The 21,080-nt window shown below is 34.9% G+C and overlaps 1 protein-coding gene across 3 annotated transcripts in view; it reads left to right on the top strand.

Annotated features, from left to right (window-relative positions):
• Positions 1-20,705, top strand: part of LOC118200488 (angiotensin-converting enzyme-like) — a 163,202-nt gene extending 142,497 nt beyond the window's left edge. For 2 of the 3 annotated variants that reach the window (XM_085818500.1, XM_085818498.1), the window contains 3 exons: positions 2,872-2,970; positions 15,673-15,795; positions 20,406-20,705. In XM_085818500.1, coding sequence (XP_085674626.1) covers positions 2,872-2,970; positions 15,673-15,795; positions 20,406-20,601 — 418 coding nt within the window. In that variant the 3' untranslated portion in view covers positions 20,602-20,705. The remainder of the gene's footprint in view (positions 1-2,871; positions 2,971-15,672; positions 15,796-20,405) is intronic. The other variant, XM_085818499.1, reaches the window with a different exon arrangement.
• Positions 20,706-21,080: the final 375 nt, after the last annotated feature.

The following is a 21,080-nucleotide window of genomic DNA, read 5'->3' as shown; positions in this document are numbered from 1 at the left end:
ATTCACCTATTATTTTTAGATTGAACACTGTAACATATGGGACTAAATGTGCTCCATTTCTAGCTATAAGAACCCTAAAACAGTTAGCTTTGGATGAACAATAGAAATACCCCTTAGCTTCTGAAGTGATTCTTTCTGAAGTCTATATGGACGACATAGTTACAGGAGCCTCTGATTTTGAGTCTGCTTTTGAGTTAAAGAATCAACTAATAAAGATATTCGAAAGCAGTTTTGGTGTGTCTTTACACAAATGGCACTCTTAGAGTGTATTAGACACTTTAGTATCTAAGAAAGAGTTTCGCTTTGATTCCACTGAATTTACGAAAACTCTTGGCATAATTTGGCAACCGGAATCCGACATCTTTACTTTTAAAGTCGCTTTCAGTGATTGCGCGGTTGTATGATCATATTGGCTTTATCGGGCCAGACATTTGTTAAGCAAAAATATTCCTTCAGAAACTATGGTGTTTAAAACTAAACTGGGACGATGAATTACCTGAACCATTTGCCAGTAAATGGAATTGTTTCATTTTAAAGGAATTGTAAAATCTTAAGATAGGAAGATATGCTCTGCTTTTCTACAACCGATAAAAAGGCTATTGTAAGTTTCTCCGATGCTTCAACATCTGCGTATGGAGCAGTGGTCTACCTAAATGCCACTCAAGATAATCCTTGTTTAAAGTTACTGGCAAGTAGATCTCGAGTAGCCCCTTTAAGGACTCTATCTTTACCACGCTTAGAAGTCTCAACTGGTCTTCTACTTGCTAAGCTTGTTATAAAAGTTCTGACTTCGCTAAATATAGACACTGAAAAGATAACATTATATTCGGATTCGACAATAGCATTAGCGTGGATAAACGCTTCACCACATCAACTCAAAACCTTTGTTGGGAATCGTGTTGCGAAAATTCAGTCTTTATCAGGAAACTTCGAGTAGAAACATATCCGTTCTAAGGAGAATCCTGCTGATTTGGTTTCTCGTGGAGTCGAACCTAGAGAACTTTTATCTTCAGAATTATGGTTCAATGGACCTTCTAATCTTGACATGAATGTTATAGAAAAGGCTAGTTTGGATGTTAAGGACTATGAACTTTACAAATGCGAATTGAAAAAATCTCCAGAAATTTCTCTTAGTATTACTTTATTAGTGCTGATTTCATTAACTATTTTCTTTCTTTAAGTAATAGTTTTGTTAAACTAATTCGTATTCTTAGTTTTATTTATAGGTTTATTACCAACTGTCGACAAGGTAAGACGTCATCAGGTCCTATTACTAGAGATGAATTTACGTACGCCAAGCTAGCAATGGTAAGGCTAGTACAGCGAATAGTATTCAAGGAAGAAGTTCAAGTTCTTAGATATGGTAAAATTATAAAGGATAGTCACTTAAGTAATTTAAATCCTTTCGTCGACGAAAATGGAATACTTAGGGTAGGTGGCAGATTAAATAAATCATCTTTATCCTATGACCAAAAGCAACCTATTCTGCTGCCTAGGGATCATAACTTAACTACTATAATTATGCAATACTTCCATTTAAAAAATTTACACGTTGGTGCTCAGACTTTGCTGCATTGTGTTCCACAGGAATTTTGGCCACTAAGCGGCAGAAATACTGCTCGTAAAATAGTACATACTGCATTATGTGTTTTTAAAAATAAACCTAAAATAGCACAACTTATGGCACCATTGCCGAAGGAAAGAGTTTCTGTGAGTTTCCCTTTTTCCGTAACTGGAATTGATTTATGCCGACCCTTTTACATAAAATATAAAAATCAACGAAGAGGTACCTTAAAAATAAGATATATGTTGTTATTTTTGTATGTTTAGTTACTCGAGCGATACATCTCGATTTTGTTACATATCTAACATCGCAGGCTGTAATTGAAACATTAAAAAGATTTTTCGCGCGACGCGGCCTTAGCTCAAGTATATATTCGGATAACGCTAACAACTTTGTCGGAGGTAACGCCTCAAGGACTGATAAAACGTGGAATATCAACTTATGTATTCTACCTATGAACGATTGATGTAGTGGATTTATCTTATAATTAATTGTATTAATATTGCATATCTATTGTAAAATGTAGTAATTTGCTTGTTGTTGTTTAATAGATATATTATTGCATTTAATTGTTTCTAACTGATATATGTATTAAACTTTGAGTTTCTTATATAATTTATATTAGTTTTGAAATTAGTATTTCAACCCCGGGCGGGATGTTGGCGCCTGAATGTCTGCTATACGAAACCTTTCGCCTTTAACTTAGTTGCCTAGCAACGAATCTTGTAATGCGCATGCGTCAATATCGTTCGTTTTTGTAATTCTTTTCTATTAGCTTGTTCGATGAAAATTTTGTTGCTTGGATTTTTGAATGGCTGCTAATTGAGCGGTTAATTTTCGAATAAAATAAAAGATGGATTTAAAAGAAAATTAGTTTCGTTATTTAGTAGCTACAGTCCAACACAGAGACTATTAACGCGAAGTTTGGCCTCTTGACACTACGTATATATTTAGCGAAATGCAAATACTACAGTACGTTCTTAGTATATCAGCAGGCCTTAAAGGCAGTTCTGGCCTTAAAGGCAGACATGAACTGACTGAAAAGCACGCGTGTGGCACGGCAGCAGGAAGATTCTCCTCCCTCTTGGCTAGAATCCACTTCTTAAATGCAAACACAGTTTGCAGACTCATTAACATATAAATTGCACTCGAGTTTATTCTGGTTGGAGATGGAAAAGAAGAGAAGATAGCAAAGTTTTAAAATAAAATAAACGTTAGTAAAACTTAAAATCCTTATAAGCATAGTTAAAGTTACGTAGCATATATCCTTAATTTACACTCATATTTCATAATTTTTTCTCTTACAGATTCAAATACCAAGGTTTGTGTCCTCCCGTGAAAAGAACGGAGGAAGATCTAGACGTTGCTAGTAAATACCATACTATTGCGGATACCAGCTACATCAGGTATCCATGAAACTTTCAGCTATATAATTATTTTATGTGCGTTTTATCAGTTTATTACGGATTAGGAAATTATTATTTGTTTATACGAAGCGTAATGGTTACAGCCGAAAACATCGCGGCAAAAACATCGCGGACGAAAACGTCGCAGAGAAAACAAAGCAAGGCGAAAACGTCGTGCTACAAAACATCGTGGGAGAAAACATCGCAGTTCTAAAACATCGTGGTACAAAACATCGTCGTCGAAAATAAAGCGGTTCAAAAACTTCGCAGTTTGAAAACATCGTCATCAAAAATATCGTGGTAAAAAATAAAGTATCTACAAATCATCACATGGCGATAACATCGCAGACATGCTTTTTTCAGGCTTTAATAACTGTAAATAGATATTCCCATAATAATTTGTGAGCGCAAAATGTAAAGAAGAATAATTTTTGCGTTCACATTTTTTTATTAACTAATAAATTTTTGCTGAAAAAGTAAGAAAGAAACTTAAGCATAGAAAATTAAATGCAACTTATAGATTATACTTTTTATGAAAAATTACCAGTAAAAACTTTATAAAAAATGATTTATTAAGTGTCTTTGTTAGTTAACTATGTCGGTTTAAAATTCTATTAAGTGTTGTAAGTTGCATTAATTTTCTGTGCTTAAGTTTCCTTCTTATTTTCTCAGCAAAAATTTATTAGTTAATATAAAATATAAAAAACAAATTATCCTTCTTTCCATCTTGCGCTCACAAATTATTATGGGAATATCTATTTACAGTTATTAAAGTCTGAAAAAAGCATGTCTGAGATGTTATAGTCACTCGATGATTTGTAGATACTTTATTTTTTACCACGATATTTTCGAAAACGATGTTTTTAAACCGCTTTACTTTCGACAACGATGTTTTGTACCACGATGTTTTAGAACTGCGATGTTTTCTCCCACGATGTTTTGTAGCACGACGTTTTCGCCTTGCGTTGTTTTCTCTGCGACGTTTTCGACCGCGATGTTTTTGCCGCGATGTTATCGGCGGACACCAGCGTAATAAATAAAATAAAATCGAGACAAGATTTTCATTGATATAATATCCACGATGTCTAGCTCTCAAAGCCTCTCTTTTAAGGCTCAAGGTCTGTCTTTAGATCTGTCTTATAAGTAGAAGACCCCTATAAAATTAAGCATCTAATTTTCACACTAAGCACTCAAAGCGCAAGCATATTTGGAAAATTATAGTACAGACAAGAAAGAAATCGTTTCACTAAGTTGCAATTCTACTAATCGAACCTTTAATTTGAAAATGAAACGTATGCTAAAATGAAATAATTTTGCCTATACAGTTTATTTATGGAAGTCTAAAGCATTGAAATTCGCTCAGAAATCACAAATAGTCATTCAGAAATTTGGACAAAGACAGTCATGCAGTCTTGGCTAATTTCTGCATCCTTTTGCAAATAGAATGCATCTTTAATCAAGAGAAGTTAGAACTGGTGCAGAATCTTGAAACAGAAAGAAATCTTCCGTACATTTTTGCAGTTTCTCGCGTATTCTTTAATAAATTAAACCTGTGTTTAGAAATGAATTTATGCCGGTTTACACTCACAAAATCCACAACCAATCTACCGAAATGAGAAAGCGAATCAGAAATTACCAATGCATCTTCATTTAGATTGTATTAGAAATACATTTCCAAGTCTTTTTCAAATTTTTCAGCCCACCAGCGGCCGAGCGGTAAAGTCGCTGAACACTGGTAGTTCGGTCAGAGGTTCGAATTCCGCGAACAGGCTGGCTGCATAGGCGTTTTCGGTGTTTTTCCATGTGTAACGTGTATACGAGTCAATTTCCCTTAAAAAGTCCTCCACGAAGGCATCCCTTCCCTTAGGCAGATAGCCCTTGAAGCTTTACCATAATCTCACACACACACACACTCAATTTTCAAATTTTTCTGTAATTTTCGGAGTTAAGAGCATTTTATAGTTATTCACTGTGTTAAATTTAATTAATGTCCTAAATATATAAAATATCGCATATACATATTCGAACTCCGTCTATAAGAAACCTGGCTTAAGACGAAAGAGCATTAAAGTCCCGTCCAGTTTCCTATACACTTAATGTTAATTTATACTTTTATAGGGAACCCCCAAGAGTATGTAAGTCGGATAAAACGAACTATGTGGATATCTTCGATATATGCATTTTTCCAGAATTTCTGTGCGTTTTAAGAAAAATATTACAATCCGTTAAAACCACCCACGTTTAGGATATTAAGAATCACATTCCATCCGTAAAAGAAAACACTTTTATGCTTTTTCTCATATCTTTGCTCCTAATTTTTCTCTGTATTATAAACAAAGGTTGTGCGATACAGGTGTGACATCCAGCTGTAGGAGAAAGTGAATACAATAAGCATAACTTAGAACATCGTACAGTGTACATGACCATTGATTCAAGAAATTTGATTTATTTCTCAGATTCCATTCAAATTCTTTGTTTGAGCTGCCAGACAGAGTTCTATTCAAAGCTGATGCTATCATGGAAGATTTTAAATTTCGCTTTTAAGGTAAACTCTAGTAGAACGGTGTTAAACACCACGGTACCTAGGCTTGAAGTCCTTCCCGCTGTAGAACATATTTATATTTCGAATAGATGGCAAAATTAACTAGGAAAAGATATATATATATATATATATATATATATATATATACACTAATTTTTTCAGTAAGTCCTAGTTAGAATAAATAGTAGGTAGAATAAATAGCGCGAGCTTGGTTTTAGAAAGATAAAGTTAGATTTCACAAAGGGAGGAAAGCACATAGCAGTCGAGCTAGTGAACTGAGTCTCTGGGGTATTTTCCAATTGAACCTAAAATAAGGGCATTAACATGCTTTAATTTTATGGATTTGCGCGAATCAGTGCACTTTATAACCCAAATTTATTAATTCTTCATTAATTTCCTTAGGGGAGCAGTCAGTGGACAAGCCACGGAGGATAACTTTTACTGGTCATTTTGTAGAGACATTAGGTATTTTTTGGAAGCAGGCAAGATGAAGAATGAGCAATCGCCTTCGCCGAGAATCGAACCACGAATCTCTGGAATAACGTCCAGCGTGCAGAACCACTACACCACGAAGGCACGCTAGGAAGGCGGGAGAAATACTTTATAATTTAAATTTAGCTATTATAACATAGTGGTCAATTTTCTTGAAGTCCAAATACAAATGAGGTTACAAATGGGATCAAAATACAGATGGGTTATTCCCTGTGGTTTTCTTCCGTTTGCGGAAATATTTTCAGAAAATCCCTATTTTTTTACCCGCGAAATCACATTTAGTGTCATCTCTTAAAATTGCCAGAAAATCACTGTATTTAACATCTGTTTTACTTTAGGGGGTTGAACAGTTACAGAATCTTTATCCCATTTGGGTGACCATATTCTCGTCATTAACATCAATAATTTGAGCATCATTACTACCATTAACTACATAGACATCATTATTTACAATAGCATTTTTAGAAGACAATTTTTCAAATGTGTTAGGTAGAGGTAATTCAATATTGCTCTTAATTAATTTAGTAGGTCGAGCGGTATTTTTGGGTAGAATATACATATCTTCATCATGTGAATCATTTATGAAACTCTTAGCAACTTTTTGAGATGGCCTTTTGGCTTTAGATTCACTTTTATCACTAACCGAAGCATAATCAGCACTTACATTATAGTTATCATTGGTATACTTTTTAACATATTTAGATACATTTTCTAAAATCAAATCTTTAACAGAAAAATTAACAGCTTTAGGATTCGAAGCGCCAAAAGTTTCACACTTACCTTTGAAAATGGCGAGCATTTCTTCGGCAATAGCACGTGTCTTTTGAAAATTCATTTGCACAATATTCTTGACCACCTCATCCGGAATTAAATTCACGCTTCCCATACGCATTTGTCCCCCAGAAGTAATATCCAATCGAGATTGATGTATGGCGTTAATAAAATCATTAAGTGCATAAACATTCTTATTTATCAGATCTTGCCAGTTTTCTTCAAGAACAAGAGTTTCCGTAATCCACCATTTCATCAGTTAAATTTAATACCAAATTCAAATCAGCATTAGCCATTGTGTCCATATTATTTGCAATTAACGGAAGGAATTCATTTCCCTCCATGATCGCAAATCACCAAAACGTTGGAAAACTCACAGTAGCCACAGGAAGTATAAAACCACGTGTATCCACTGTAGCACGCACGCAAAAAAAAAAGGGGGGAGGGAAATCTTCAGGTAAAGAGGAAGTAGTGAATCGCACTTGCTTGCGTCTTTTCAGGTGATTCTTCTTTAAGGGAATGGAAAGTTTTAATCCTTATCGGTTTGTGTGAGTATAAATTCACTCCAAGTTTTATCTTTTGAATAAACGTTTTGCATTCTTTAGGTATTTTTATAAGACATAAAACATTATTTATCAAAACTATTAAAACTTTGTGTCATTATTATACATATGTTGAGGGAAATTATTGTATTGGATAAGACACACAAGTAATGAAATTATCTTCCTTTTTTCATACTTTCCAGAAGAGCAAAATGCTCATATATTCTTTGACCAAACTCTCTTCATTCGGTTTTTGTGTCAAGAATTCATCCGCAAGTAAGTTGTGAACCTTTCGCATTGAAGATAAAGGTCCGTACTTTCCGAAAAATATAAAATTGATGCAGTAAAACTGATATCTCCCAGAAATACAATTTATCCAATTCTAAAATCGGTACCCTATGGAAAAAAATCGAAAATCTATAATTTCGGCTCGTGAGAAAAATTTGGAGATGAGTAAAAAATTTAGAAAGGTGAAGCATAGGGATGTTAAAGAAGCATTTCTGAAATGGCCTGCCATTCAAAGAAGCCGCACAGCTAGTATTTCGACAAATGCTTCAGATAAGGGAAAATTAATTTGCCAGACACTTTCGAATGACTGAAAAAGAACGAACAACAAATTTCAACAACTGCACGTGATAATAATTGTAATTAAACTTTAATATTTAATTAGATTTATTATTCATTCCTTTTGGTATATGTGACAATGTTAATCAGTCTTTTCATTTACTTATTATTAAAGTTTTACACGTTTATGTGAGATAATCCATTTTCCTGTAGCGAAATAAACTTCCGGTTCTTTGAAGTTCATTATAGCTGGCTTCGTCTGCATCTAGATTCGTGGCTTATTTGCTTATAATTTGGCGCAGTGATGATTAGATGATTGCTTATAGACCATACTCGGTCTACCGAATGGCGTACACTCGTATACAAAACTAAGAGAATTTGCATATTATGTCGGATTTCTGAACAACTAGTGAACAGATTTTCTTAAAATTTTGTATGAATATACATTTATAACAGCTAAAGAAATTTACTGTTCAAAAGTCATTTTATGTACGCACGATTCTCAGTATAGTGCAGGGATGTTCAAAATCCATGTTGTAATATCAAACTGAAAACGAGCCTAACATAGATATGGTCCCTTCTCACAGCCCGACAGGTCTCGCAGCGTGGACGGCATACTACAAAACAGGCTGCTGAGGATTCCCTCTGGTAATCGATTCCTCTCCTGTACCAAGACAGTTTTTCAACTCGGAGATGGTTCTTGGAGAAGGATGGGGCGAGATAAACTTGCTCTCCCAAAAGCGTTCCAGACATGCTCTATGGTGTTAAACCAGGAGATCTGGATGGCGAATCCATGCGTCGAATATACTCGCTTTCCAGATGAGTCCTATGCAGTTGAGTGTTGTTGTCTATTAACAAGAATTCACGATCAACTGCGTCTTCGAAAAGTCGAACGTAGGGTTCAATGATTTACTCTCTATACCGCATAGCAGTCAGGGAGCCTTTGTCAAATCAATGAAGGGGTGTACAGCCGTCCAACACAATACCTGCCCAAAACATTACACCTCCACCACCGTAATGATCTTTTTTCCTATTGAGAGAGGCATGGTATCGTATTTCAGGCTCTCTTCAGATAAAGGTACGCCTAGAATCAGAGTCTAGGCTGAATCGCGACTCTAATGTAAGATACACACTGCTCCACTGAAGTCTAGTCCAAGCGCATGTTATGCTAAACGTTCTCTCTTGTGTGCTACAAAGCAGAACGAAAGCAGTAGATCTCCTGGCTCTGTTTCACAAAGCCTTTGGGTAACTGTAAACCGCAAAACTAAGGGTCCAGTGGCAGCATACAACTCACGTGAGAGTTGTAAAGCTGCAATAGTCCTGTATCATGGGCTGAAAGTGCCAAGTAATAATCCTCGTTCGTTGTTGTGGATCTTGATCGACCTTCTTCAAGTCTTCTAGATATGGATCCAGTATCCTGAAACTATTTTCATAAATTGCAGACGACACTGGGGGTTACATTGAGCCCTACAGGAACCTGCGCTTGGGAAATAGTCTCCTTCCAACCTACCCACTCTTCTCCATCACATTACGTAAGCCATACACTCGTGGATACTCATTTCACCTGATGCCTTATGAAGTTTACCCAACTCTTGCGAGATACACGGCGAAAGTCGCAAAAGAGTACGAGCACACAAATCGCTGAAAACCCCTCATGCGCTGTACAATGAGGGAAAAAATATGATGTTGAAATATCGGTCTGTATTTCTGAAGCACATTCACTGATAGGAAAATCAGTTGCGCAGTAAATTATTTGCGTTTTAGAGTATAGTTTTACTCTCCAACTAGTTATTTGATGTTAAACAGTTTTCCTATCTTCTTCATTTTCGTTTTCCTGCCAGAATGTAGATGTAGATGCCAGAATGATATTCAAATGAGCTAGAAAGAAGAGCGTATTTAACGGAAGGTTTAAGAAGGTGCAATTAGAGCGTATTCTGCCTGCTGAATGCCACGCTATTAATTTGATTCTGTCGCTAGTATTCTGCGGCTATGCGTTATTCTCACCATTTGGCTTGTTATGGCAACCTTAGGTCATAACCAGCTTGCGCGTTATTCTAATTGTGCGGCCGTTCGGCTAACTTACTAAGTGATAATTCACTAGTGATAGTACAAGATTTCGTACATTGTCTGTTAGCAAAGAACACGAAACGTCACAGCGTATATTTATCATTCGGCAGCCTTTAACAAACGTTCACAAACAACCGAATGGATAAGCCCGTTGAAAATTTGTAGTTCCATCCGAACTCAAGCCCTGGCGAAAACGTTTGCTGCATGAGTGTTTTTGTGAGTCTTCTCATGCGTAACGCGAATACGAGCCAATTTCTCTTAGAACGCCCCTCACTAAGGCATCTCTTATCTTAAATGGTGTACATTAGCATAATATAATGAATTTAATCCAGTCTTTCCATAGACAAAGAACTATAATGCCTATAACAAATTAAAAAAATATTTAACTGAATAGGAATAAGCAACCATTTATTGATCAGTTATTTTCGTAACGATGTATCTATTTAGAATCGTTTGCAAATGCGATGAAATAACGAAGAAATACTCACTTGAAATCCGAATAATTCGAAGAGATTTGCGAATCCATACTGGTTCGAATTAACATATGAGCCCCTTATATGCATTGCTAATCATTAAAATTACTGCACCAGTAACTAAAGCAAATAGGCGAATCTTATTTATTGCACATATAGAGTATAATTTGAAGGAAAAGTGATTCAATTTGCAGGTTGTTTGAAATATACTGAGTGCAGAATTCAGTACATAAAATTGATTGCAACATTAGCTGTAATCTGGCTGGGCATCGAGTCGAACTGAGCTTGGATGACAGATACAGGTATTTCATTCCATGCGGGTTACCAATCGTAGTGGCTGGCGTGTGCTGGCGTGCCAGTCTCTCGGCAACCTATAAGCAGATGTTCACTGGGTGAGAATCTGTAAAACGTGCTGGGCAGTGCAACAGTCGAATACTCTATGTATCGAGGAAAGTCAGGACAGCACGGGCACAATGCGATCGGACATTATCTTGTTAAAGATGGCGTTATGCAGGTTGAAAGCTGGGGCACAGCTACGAGCCTTAACACACACACAAAAAAAAAATGTAACCGCGACTGTCTACATTATCGGCAATGCGAACAAAAGGTGATCGAAATGTGTAACCATTAACATTCCCTACCAACACCAGGTCCTGGTCCGGATGATAATGATGAATGTAAGCTGGCAATGTCCGTTCTTCTCAGTACCTCCATACACAGATGCATTCATCATGATGCTGTACACTGAATCTAGATTCATGTGAAAAAAAAAGGAAAAAAAATGACGTGGTTTAGTTTACGAGTATGCTGCAAACCTCCTGACCGATAATAATCGGCCTTATGGTTAACGCAGCACACCCGACGCAGACAAAAAAAATACAGTTAAAAATAAAATTAAATTAAAAAAGATAATCCATTACATATTTAGTTTTCAAACATATTTAAACCCTATTAATTTAAATTAAAAATATTAATTAAATTAAGGAAATTATTAAATCATATGAAAAATTACACAAAACAAAAAACCACAGAATAACAGAGGCCTCATCTTTCAACATGAGAGCGACATCAAATCAATCTTAATCAGTAATTACCAAAGACCTCCAGATGGCAGAGCCATAATAAATAAATATTATACATTAATGGCCAAGACAAAAACAAATAAAACATCATACATTATTGGCCAAATTTACAATAAAATTCAAAAAAATCAAACCACTTAAGTAAAATCACATATAATCAATTCTCTAAAAACAAACTGAAATTTAAAATCAATACTTTAAGATCAAAAGTTCAAGATATAAAGACAATTAAAGGTGTTAGAAGAAGACACAATGCCTCCCTATCATTATAGATGATCGTCATCGGCCACCTAGAAAATTTCTCTAAAGTATCAAAATCCCTCAAGTTATTATGACCATATTGTAATCTCAAATCTTTAAATAAGTTACAGTGATATAAGAAGTGCTCAACATCTCCAGTTACATAACAGGTATTGCAATAATCTGTGACCTGTAAGCCAAATCTTGAGAGGTACGCAGGGAAGCGACCGTAACCTGTTAAAAATTGATTCAGGTCGATATCACTGATAATACTCATGCCCCTTTTGATTTTTATAGCTTGGAGCAATCCCGGCACCTCTCAGATTCTTCCCATTGAATTTTCCAAACATTATAATAGAAATTTTTCATAATTCCAACTGCATAACTTTTTGAACCAGAGGTTTCAAAATAGATTGTGTTTTCATCAGCAACGGCCGATTTAGCGAGCACGTCGCCCTTTCATTTCCAATAAAACCCACATGGGCTTTAACCCAATGTAGATACACATCCATGCTTTGTGATAATAATTTCAACAAACATTTAATATCATAAATTAGTATATTAACAATACGGTTCGAGGCAAGAGACTGCAACATAGAAAGACAATCTGAATAAAGATGAATATTATTTGCATATTTTAAATTTCTATTTATCCATTGTAAAGCTTTAAACATGGCGCAACATTATGCTTGGTACACAGAGTTATAACTGTTTAACTTAAACATTTGAAAAGCAATTTCAACACCATAAAAGTAAACAACAAACGCAGCTCCAAATTTGCCATCTTACCCCGAACCGTCAGTATATATATCAATTTCTCCAACAACCGGTAATTCACTGTCAAAACAAAAATCACAATTTTTGGCAGGATGTAAAAAGTCTGTGTAAAATCTTGTAAACATGTGTTTAGTTAACAATACATTATCATTTAATTTAAAATCTAATATCTGTGCTCTAAATAAATAATTTTCATAATAAAATTTGTACATAACTGAAAGGGGCAGTGTGCCAGCAAGAACACAAAGCACTTTAGTTAATACCGTACAAAAACATCTATTAATAGCTAAGCACTAGCTCCGCTGAATCGAATCTAACTTATTTCGTAGTCTCACCAATTCCCCCGCTCTGGAACCCCAAGCACTAATTCCGTAGAATATTTTTGGAATGATGACATTGTTAAAAATGTCCCTTAAGATCTGAGCTTTACTTGACAAAATATCAGAGGTAAATGTTCTCCTATAATAAGTAAGTATATTATCAGAGCGCTGATGGACATTCCGAAAATAATCCACAAAATTCAATTTGTTATTGATGACAATACGAAGATAAAGTACAGAATCAGTAAATTTGATCTTTTGTCCATTATATCTGAAGTTCGGCGCTCGGACTCTCTTACCACCTCGAGGAAACAACACTGCAGAAGTCTTTAAAATATTAAAACTCAATTTCTCTCTGATTCTCCCTTCTTCCAATAACTTCATAATATTTCCAAAGAGTCTTTCAAGTTTTTCAAGGGAATCATCTTTCAGCAAAATTTCCAGATCATCAGCATATGCTATAAGTTGTGCATCATTGGGATAATCTAATTAAGTATTATATTCCAGAGCAGGAGAGCACTGCAGGAACCCTGTATATATCAAGGTTCACTTGTGCGTTATCATTCTGAAAGGCATTCTAAGAAATTCTCCGATTATGAAAATAACCGGGTTAAGACAAAATCAAATATTTAGGAACTTTAAGTTCAATCAACTTGTATAATATAGTGTACCATTGCACTGAATCGAAAGCAGCAGAAACATGCAAGGATAGAAATACAACATGTTGAGAATTTCGGTGACGTTTAACATACTCCACAGCGTCAAACGGAGCATCATCTGATGAACGTCCAGCAATGAATCCATATTGAAGCCGACGAGATTTTTACTATTCACATAATATTTTACTCTTTCAATAAGAAATTTTCATTGACCTTACCAATAACGCTATTTATTCTACTGCTTGGGTATAAATATAACTCGGCCCAACTTCCAGATCTTTGGAAAAGGTGAAATTTGAAGCACTTGTTATAAAGCATCATAAAAACATCTAAGTACATATAAATTAAAATCTGTGTAAAAACTGGATTAAAACCATCTGGGCCAGGAGCACTTTCCCAGCTTAGCCGGTCCAAGACACACTTAACCTCTACCTGGGTTATTACAACATCATCTTCCAAACATTCCATCAAATCTTCATCACTCAAAGAGATCTCAGCCGGAACATCCAATTTTAACACTTCTGTAATGGCACGTCGATTCAATTCAACCAGATCATCAGTTCCATCAGGATTAGGTCCGTTTAATCGTTAATATTCGAAGCAATTTTATAAAATCCATCATAATAATGAGTATTATTCAAAAAATATTTCTTCCTGGTCTCATATTTAGTTTTCCTGATCTGGCGCTTATAAACAGCTAATTCTTTTTTATATTTAATCTTCCTTTCGGATCTAACCTCTAGTGGCAAGCCCGGAACCTGTGAGCTCTTCCTCAAGGAACGTATACGGCGCTGTAATTTAGTCAAATATGGAGTCCACCACGCAATCAACGAACTCTCGTTCTGCTTAATACGAAGCTTTCGCTCAGCATCAATCGACAGCTCCCCAAAAAACTCTTTAATACGGTTCTCCAGATCGGCAGAAGTACCACATTCACATATATCCAATTTAAACTTCTGCATTTTAAAGGACAGCTTTTTACAATATCTTGTAATACGATAAATGTCTCTCGTTAAAATTGTCTTCGACACGCGGTCGCTAAGACTTTCCTCAGTAAGCACCTCGAGTGCATCAGGATCAAAGCGTAAGCCAGATGAAGCAAGGACCAAATCAGTCCAGTCTTCTCCAATAGTGGACTTAAAAGTTGGAACAGAATTAAAATCATTCAATAAAATCAAATTATTTGAAAGTATAAAATCAAACACAAGTTTTCCTCGAGCATCAATATTTTTAGCTCCCCAGCATGTATGTGAAAAAAAAAAAAATACCACGTCATTTTTTATATGCCAAAAAAAAAAATGTCGTGGTATTTTTGTCCTCTCAGGCGTTAGTGGTGAATGACAGCTGAGATCTTTCCTGGCGTTCACTTTTGCCCTCCTGGACTTTTCGATACCGAATTCGCCTGACACTCCTTCTAAGACGAGCGACTTGGATCAATAAACCGCAGTTCCGACAGGCTACAACCTTCCCTAGTTTGAATTCCGCCACGTACTGGTAAGAGTTTTTCCTTCTTATTGAGAAATAACACAATCTTTACACAACCAACATTAAAAGGCGATTTCCAAGTGAGAAACTCGCTATGGAATCTTCCCAATTGCACATAATGAAAATGGCGTTATGCTTTGTGCGCATGTGCTGGAATGCTAATCGTTTGCATAGACCAGAATGTAATATCTTTCATGCAAATTTGACGTTTGTTGCTTGCTGCCTTTATGCAGTATCAGTTTTAATAGCCAGCAATATTTTAAACATATACTCTTTATTATAATAAATTATAAACATATACTCTTTATTATAATAAATTATAAAAATAGTTATTAACATCTATAAAAAATGTTATGCTTTGAAGGCTTTCAGCAAATTTTTAACTGATCAGTTCTTCTCTAATTGATATATATACTCAGTGAGCTGTAATTCATATTAAAATTTAAAAAAAAGGGCAAATATCAAATACTTATCAAATAATATCTCATTTAGATATACACAAAATAACAAAATGTATCACATTAATCAGAGAGTTTATTAAAATATGTGATATTATACCAATAAGATATGCACTAATGAATAGTGACCACTTAAACAAATCCTGTTTAATAACAATTTATATGATTATATTTTAAATGATGTTTGAAAAGCGTATTATTCAATCTTTAATAAATTTTTATTTTTATAGTTATTTCGTGGCAGATATAATACAGTTTCAATTTCATAAAGCTTTATGTGATGCGGCTGGCCATACAGGACCATTATATAAGTGTGATATCTATAAAAGTAAAAAAGCAGGGAAATTGCTGAGGTTTGTTCTTATTAAATTTCCTTAATAAATATGTATTAATACCGTAAACGAATTTAATCAGATTATCTGATTTTAACTTAAAATATCTGAATTTATATATACAAAGATAATGCGTGCTTTTTACACATATAATTTTCCTTTTGAATTTTTTGTACAAATCATATGTATAGTAAATATATTTTTACTTTATGTAATGAATGGGTATCACATGTTACTATCGTTAGAAATCAGTAATAAAAAGTCTTGTAACGTGGTGCACTTTGCTTGGCGTATAACCTAAAGAATACGATGCACAAGCATAACGCGCAAGGACGAAAAATAAAGAAAATAATGTAAAAACTCACATATACATTTTTCGAATTCACACACACATCATATGGATAGATAGACATGCATATGTAGGCATAGTTACATAAACATATATGTCCACAGAAACATATATATATATGTTTAACATTTAGTACATGAAATGTATTTTCTCATACATTATTTGTGTTGTGCAGCCGGGGCAACAGGAATGAGACAAATTTAGGTATACAAATTGATATGCTTATTTCAGCATCCATCTCACAAGTGCTTGAGGAGAAGCCCTATTTATAGATATGTGTGCGTCATGGGCTCATACAATCAGCGATATTAATTGAAATCACGAGATGACGCTATCTTCTCATCAAGAGTGTTCTTAAGGACTTTATGCAATATGACAGATTTATGAGTTTGGCGATTTGGCAGGCGCCACCAGGTTAATATAATTTATAATAAAGAATTTAGGAACAGGATGCAATTTAGGTAGAGAATCGCCAACACATTATTAAGGAATATGATTAGAATTTAATTTAATCAATTGATTTAAATATATCATTACATATATATATGTCCACAGAATCATATATATATATAATACAGTATAGCAGTAACTGAATGACATTATAAAAATACAAAACCATATGAAAAGTTTGAAATATAAAAGGACGGCATGACAGAAAATTGAAAACAAAGTTTAAAACTATTGTGTGTGTCGGAACGCTTATCTGAAATTATGTGTAAAAGACTAAAGTTCAATTAATATTTATATACAATAACATATTTCAGTAGCCTATAAACATCTAAATATATTAAAATGGAACTGCTCTCCAGCTAAATTTATCAGTGTACGATTTGCTTTATTAAAAAACAATAATCTAAGAGAATTAAAAACAGAACAAATAATTAAAATATGTTCAATGAATAAAAGCGAACTGCATATATATTCATTCCATCTGGTTAAGAAATACTGATGAATTAATCTTAACTCATCAGTATGTGTTAAGAGTAACTGATACACAGGCGAGTCAAGAGCACTTCCTCCTTACGATTTCTTTTCAGTTTCCAACATTATACCCTGGGTTTGAAGCGTCTCTGTTTATTGTTCGTTTGAGTCTCCCATAACTTTCCCTATTTACCTAACACTAATGCTTCTGACTACATTCTAAATATCTCCAAAGTAGAATAGCACTGATGAACAATTTCAACAGCCGACTTAGCTGCTCAGCCAGTTTGTTCCCCTTGATTCCTGTGTATCTAAGTACTAAGCATTAAAATATTTTAAAACTTCGATTCTTCAAACTTTTATCTGTCTTAACTGCTTCTCAAACTAAAGGACTGTCATTATTATAAAAGGCTTCCATCGACATCAGGCACATTTTGAATCTGAACTGATTATGAATTTCCTGCGATGTTGCCTGGAAATAACTGTCAAAGTATTACAGATAGCAACTGTTTCTGAGGGGAAAACAGAAAAAGCCTCAGGCAGCTTAAGCTTTTTGTGGTACGTCCGAATACAAATGCTGATCCAACCTGACTGTTGGTATTTGAGTGATCCGTATATATCAGAATATACTTATTGTATTTCCTTTGGGGTCATTTAAAAGTGTTTAGAAACACAACTTGAAAAGCTTTAGTTAAAAATCACCAAAAGCATTAAGAGCAGGAATTTGTAAATACGTCCAAGGAGTATCATATAACTTTTCTGCCTTTAACATTCATATCAATCAAAACAAAGCTATTCAGTAGGGAGTATATCCATAAAGCAAAAGGAGGGACACGCGAACTCTCTTGCTTGGCACAAATGATGGTATTGGTCATCAAGGAGAAGCGATCGAACAGTTGAGAATTCACAATAAATTCAGTACTTAGAGACAGTTGTTCACGTCATAGGCTTAAAGATAGCCCATGGCATTTGACATAAAACTTCTACTCTGGAGACGTTCTGAATACACCGAAGCAAATCCGCAGAGTTTGGTAATGGATAGGATCAATTTTCAACAACACAGAAGACCGTGCAGATACATACACAATTTATTCATACTCGATTTTCGACCGGATAAAAATTATATAAATTCTTACAAGGTATTTTCTCCCTCCTTTCTGCATGCCTTCATGGTGTAACGGTTAGCACACTCGGCGCATATTCAAATAACCTAATGTCTCTACAGTGGCGCCCGAACTAAAAGATGGTGGATGATGACTCTTCACCACCAGAATTTAGCGATTGGGTCCCTTAATCCAAAGTCGCCCTTTAGAAGGGGGAATATATAAGGTATTTTCTCCCTCCTTTCCGCAAGCCTTCGTGGTGTAACAGTTAGCACACTCGGCGCTTCTTGAAAAACACAAGCACACCAGCTCTAATCACTCTTAAGACTCCTTCTCGAAAAACATGATCCTCAGCAAAAAATTTATCTTTCGCACGTTTTTGCTATTTTTAATAAGAGAACATACAAGTAGTACAAGCTATATGTAACTATAGTAGAGCCCCGCAAAATAGACATAAAGTGAACTGAGACTGTCGAGTTTTATGGAATAAGGAGTGGGCTTTTCAGAATTCTTAATATTTAACTGCAAATTACTCTAGACATTTGTAGCACAATATTGGACACGAAAAGTACAGCATACAATTAAATTAATGGCGAATTTTATGTCAAGTTCTAGCACAATAAGAGTCATAAAAAGAAAAATACCCTAAGATAATTGAGTAAAGAAACTTACATGCAAAAATGAAGATAAATTATTAGCATTTCTTAATAGAAAAATATCGTGTGATGGTATATTGTCTCTCACACTTATTCCGTCGTCGCGCTGCTTCATCCCGTATGCGACGGAGGAACAAAATATCCTTAACAGATTTCCCTTGCTCTCTATGCAACGGATGCTGATGCTCTGATGCAACGGATGCTCTATGCTGAAGCAATGCATTCCTTCAGCGGCCTTTCACTCCTTCACTATGGTTCATCATTTTAGCTCTGCCGTTGTCTTCAATATCTTAGTTTTCGGATTCATCTTCATTTTTAGCTACATTGTCTTTCACCAGTGTAACTATTTCTGCATGTTCTAAAATTTCACAATTTTCATCTTGTCCCATCCATTTTTCCGACATCACCATCAGTAACTTCTTCGCAGCCTGGAAGTTTCTTAAGTAAGTCATCTATATCATAGTTTTCTGTCTCTTCTCTACTTTCGTGAAATTTGGATCCTGAACGGTTCATCAACTTTCTCCGAGAATGAATGAGGCTTATCTGCTCGATTTCTCTCAAAGAATGAGCCATCCATACATTTGGAGGGATAAATATGGCTCTTATACCTTCATCTCGTAACCGTTCTGCATCAGGATGGGATGAGGCATTGTCTAGAATGAGAATCGCCTTCTTTGGTAGATTTTTTTTTATTTTAAAAACTTTTCCACCGATGGAACGAAATGCTGATGAAAGCAATCATTAAATGTTGCCCCATTCATCCATGCGTTTGACTGATTCCGGTACCAAACAGGAAGATCATAGTTGGTTTTGGTCCTATTAGTGTACTTTTTTACATTTTTAAACACCCAGGGATTTTTTTATTTGCCTGTAAGCGCTATCCGTTCCTGCTCTTTTCACACACCAAGACTCGATTTCGGACATCTTCTTTTTGCATGCTATCAAAGTAGTCCGTCCAACACCTAAATCCATTTCACTTCCATAGGCACGTTAGTCTTTTCTCTTTTCGAAGGACATTTTCACTTCACAGAATATCAAAATTTCCTAAAAATATGTTAATACTTATAGGCCTGAGTATGAACTGAGGAACGATACCCGCAATGAATTGGTGTGAGTTCAGTTTGTAATTAGATGCAGTTAAGTCTCCTAACAATAGAAACTACCTGACTTTCTCGGTATCCTCGAAAGAAGTAAATAGCTTTGCCAAGTATTACAGCATACCTTGAAATTTGTTAGGCAGTTCCAAGAATTTATGGCGGAAACGGCAAAAATTACAGAAAACGAATACTCAAATCTTTAAACAGAACAGGAAAGACATACGAATAAATAATGATTATATGAACTATATTTAATATCTGGTCTGTTTGGCCTAGAGATGTCTTAAAAAAGTTCTTAAAATGTTGTCGAGTTGTACGAAATGTCGAGATATCGGGACTCGAGTTTGTGGGAGTCTACTGCACTATATTTCTCAATTTGGCTCAACTTGGCAATTTATTGCATTTTTTCCATTCGGCTTACTTCTGCATGGCTGTATTTTATTTCTTACTGTATTTTCATACATCTTGATTTAATTAAAACAGCTTTTCTTCTTTCATGTCATAGCGCTATGATGCACTTAGGAAGTTCAGTGCCGTGGGAAAAGGCAATGCAAATCATAACTGATGGTAAAACGAGCAAAATGGATGCCAAACCTTTGCTGGAATATTTTGAACCCCTCATGAAATGGCTACAACAACAAAATAAAAATGAAACAATAGGATGGGAAAGGTGCTCAGTTATGGAATGCTCACAATCATGAAAACGCCTGCTTGTGGAACACTCCTTATTTTATTATTATTACAATCAAATCATATTATTATCACTTATTACTCTTTCTATTGCAATAAAGTTTTTGTTATCAAATATTTTGGTTTGAATACAAATATTTCTTTTTAAACCCAAATAGTCGTTTGCTGAGTGAAAAAGAATATATTTTTACTCCTCAAGAATAATAAATACATATAAAACCATCTAAATCTGATTTAGCAGGTTACTAGATTATACTATATTAATAATATATAAACATTTTTGTAAATTCTGTTTACAAGTAAAAACCGCTTTTCGTATTCGAACTGTTATCCATTTCCAGTATTTCAGAAAATTAAGCGTAAAATAAATTTTCCACATTAGTATTTTTTACAGCCTATTTATTACTAATCTTTGAAGTTAATTCGCCACTTTATTAACACATTTTATTAGTTTCCTAGCGAAATGTACTTTTATTTAAGCTATAGCATC

The sequence above is a fragment of the Stegodyphus dumicola genome, chromosome 6 (assembly GCF_044657685.1).
Source record: "Stegodyphus dumicola isolate Sdum_Otavi_A_Nest chromosome 6, ASM4465768v1".
NCBI classification, from domain to species: Eukaryota; Metazoa; Arthropoda; class Arachnida; order Araneae; family Eresidae; genus Stegodyphus; species Stegodyphus dumicola.
Note: the sequence above shows the minus strand (reverse complement) of the source record. Positions and strands in the feature narration are given on the sequence as shown.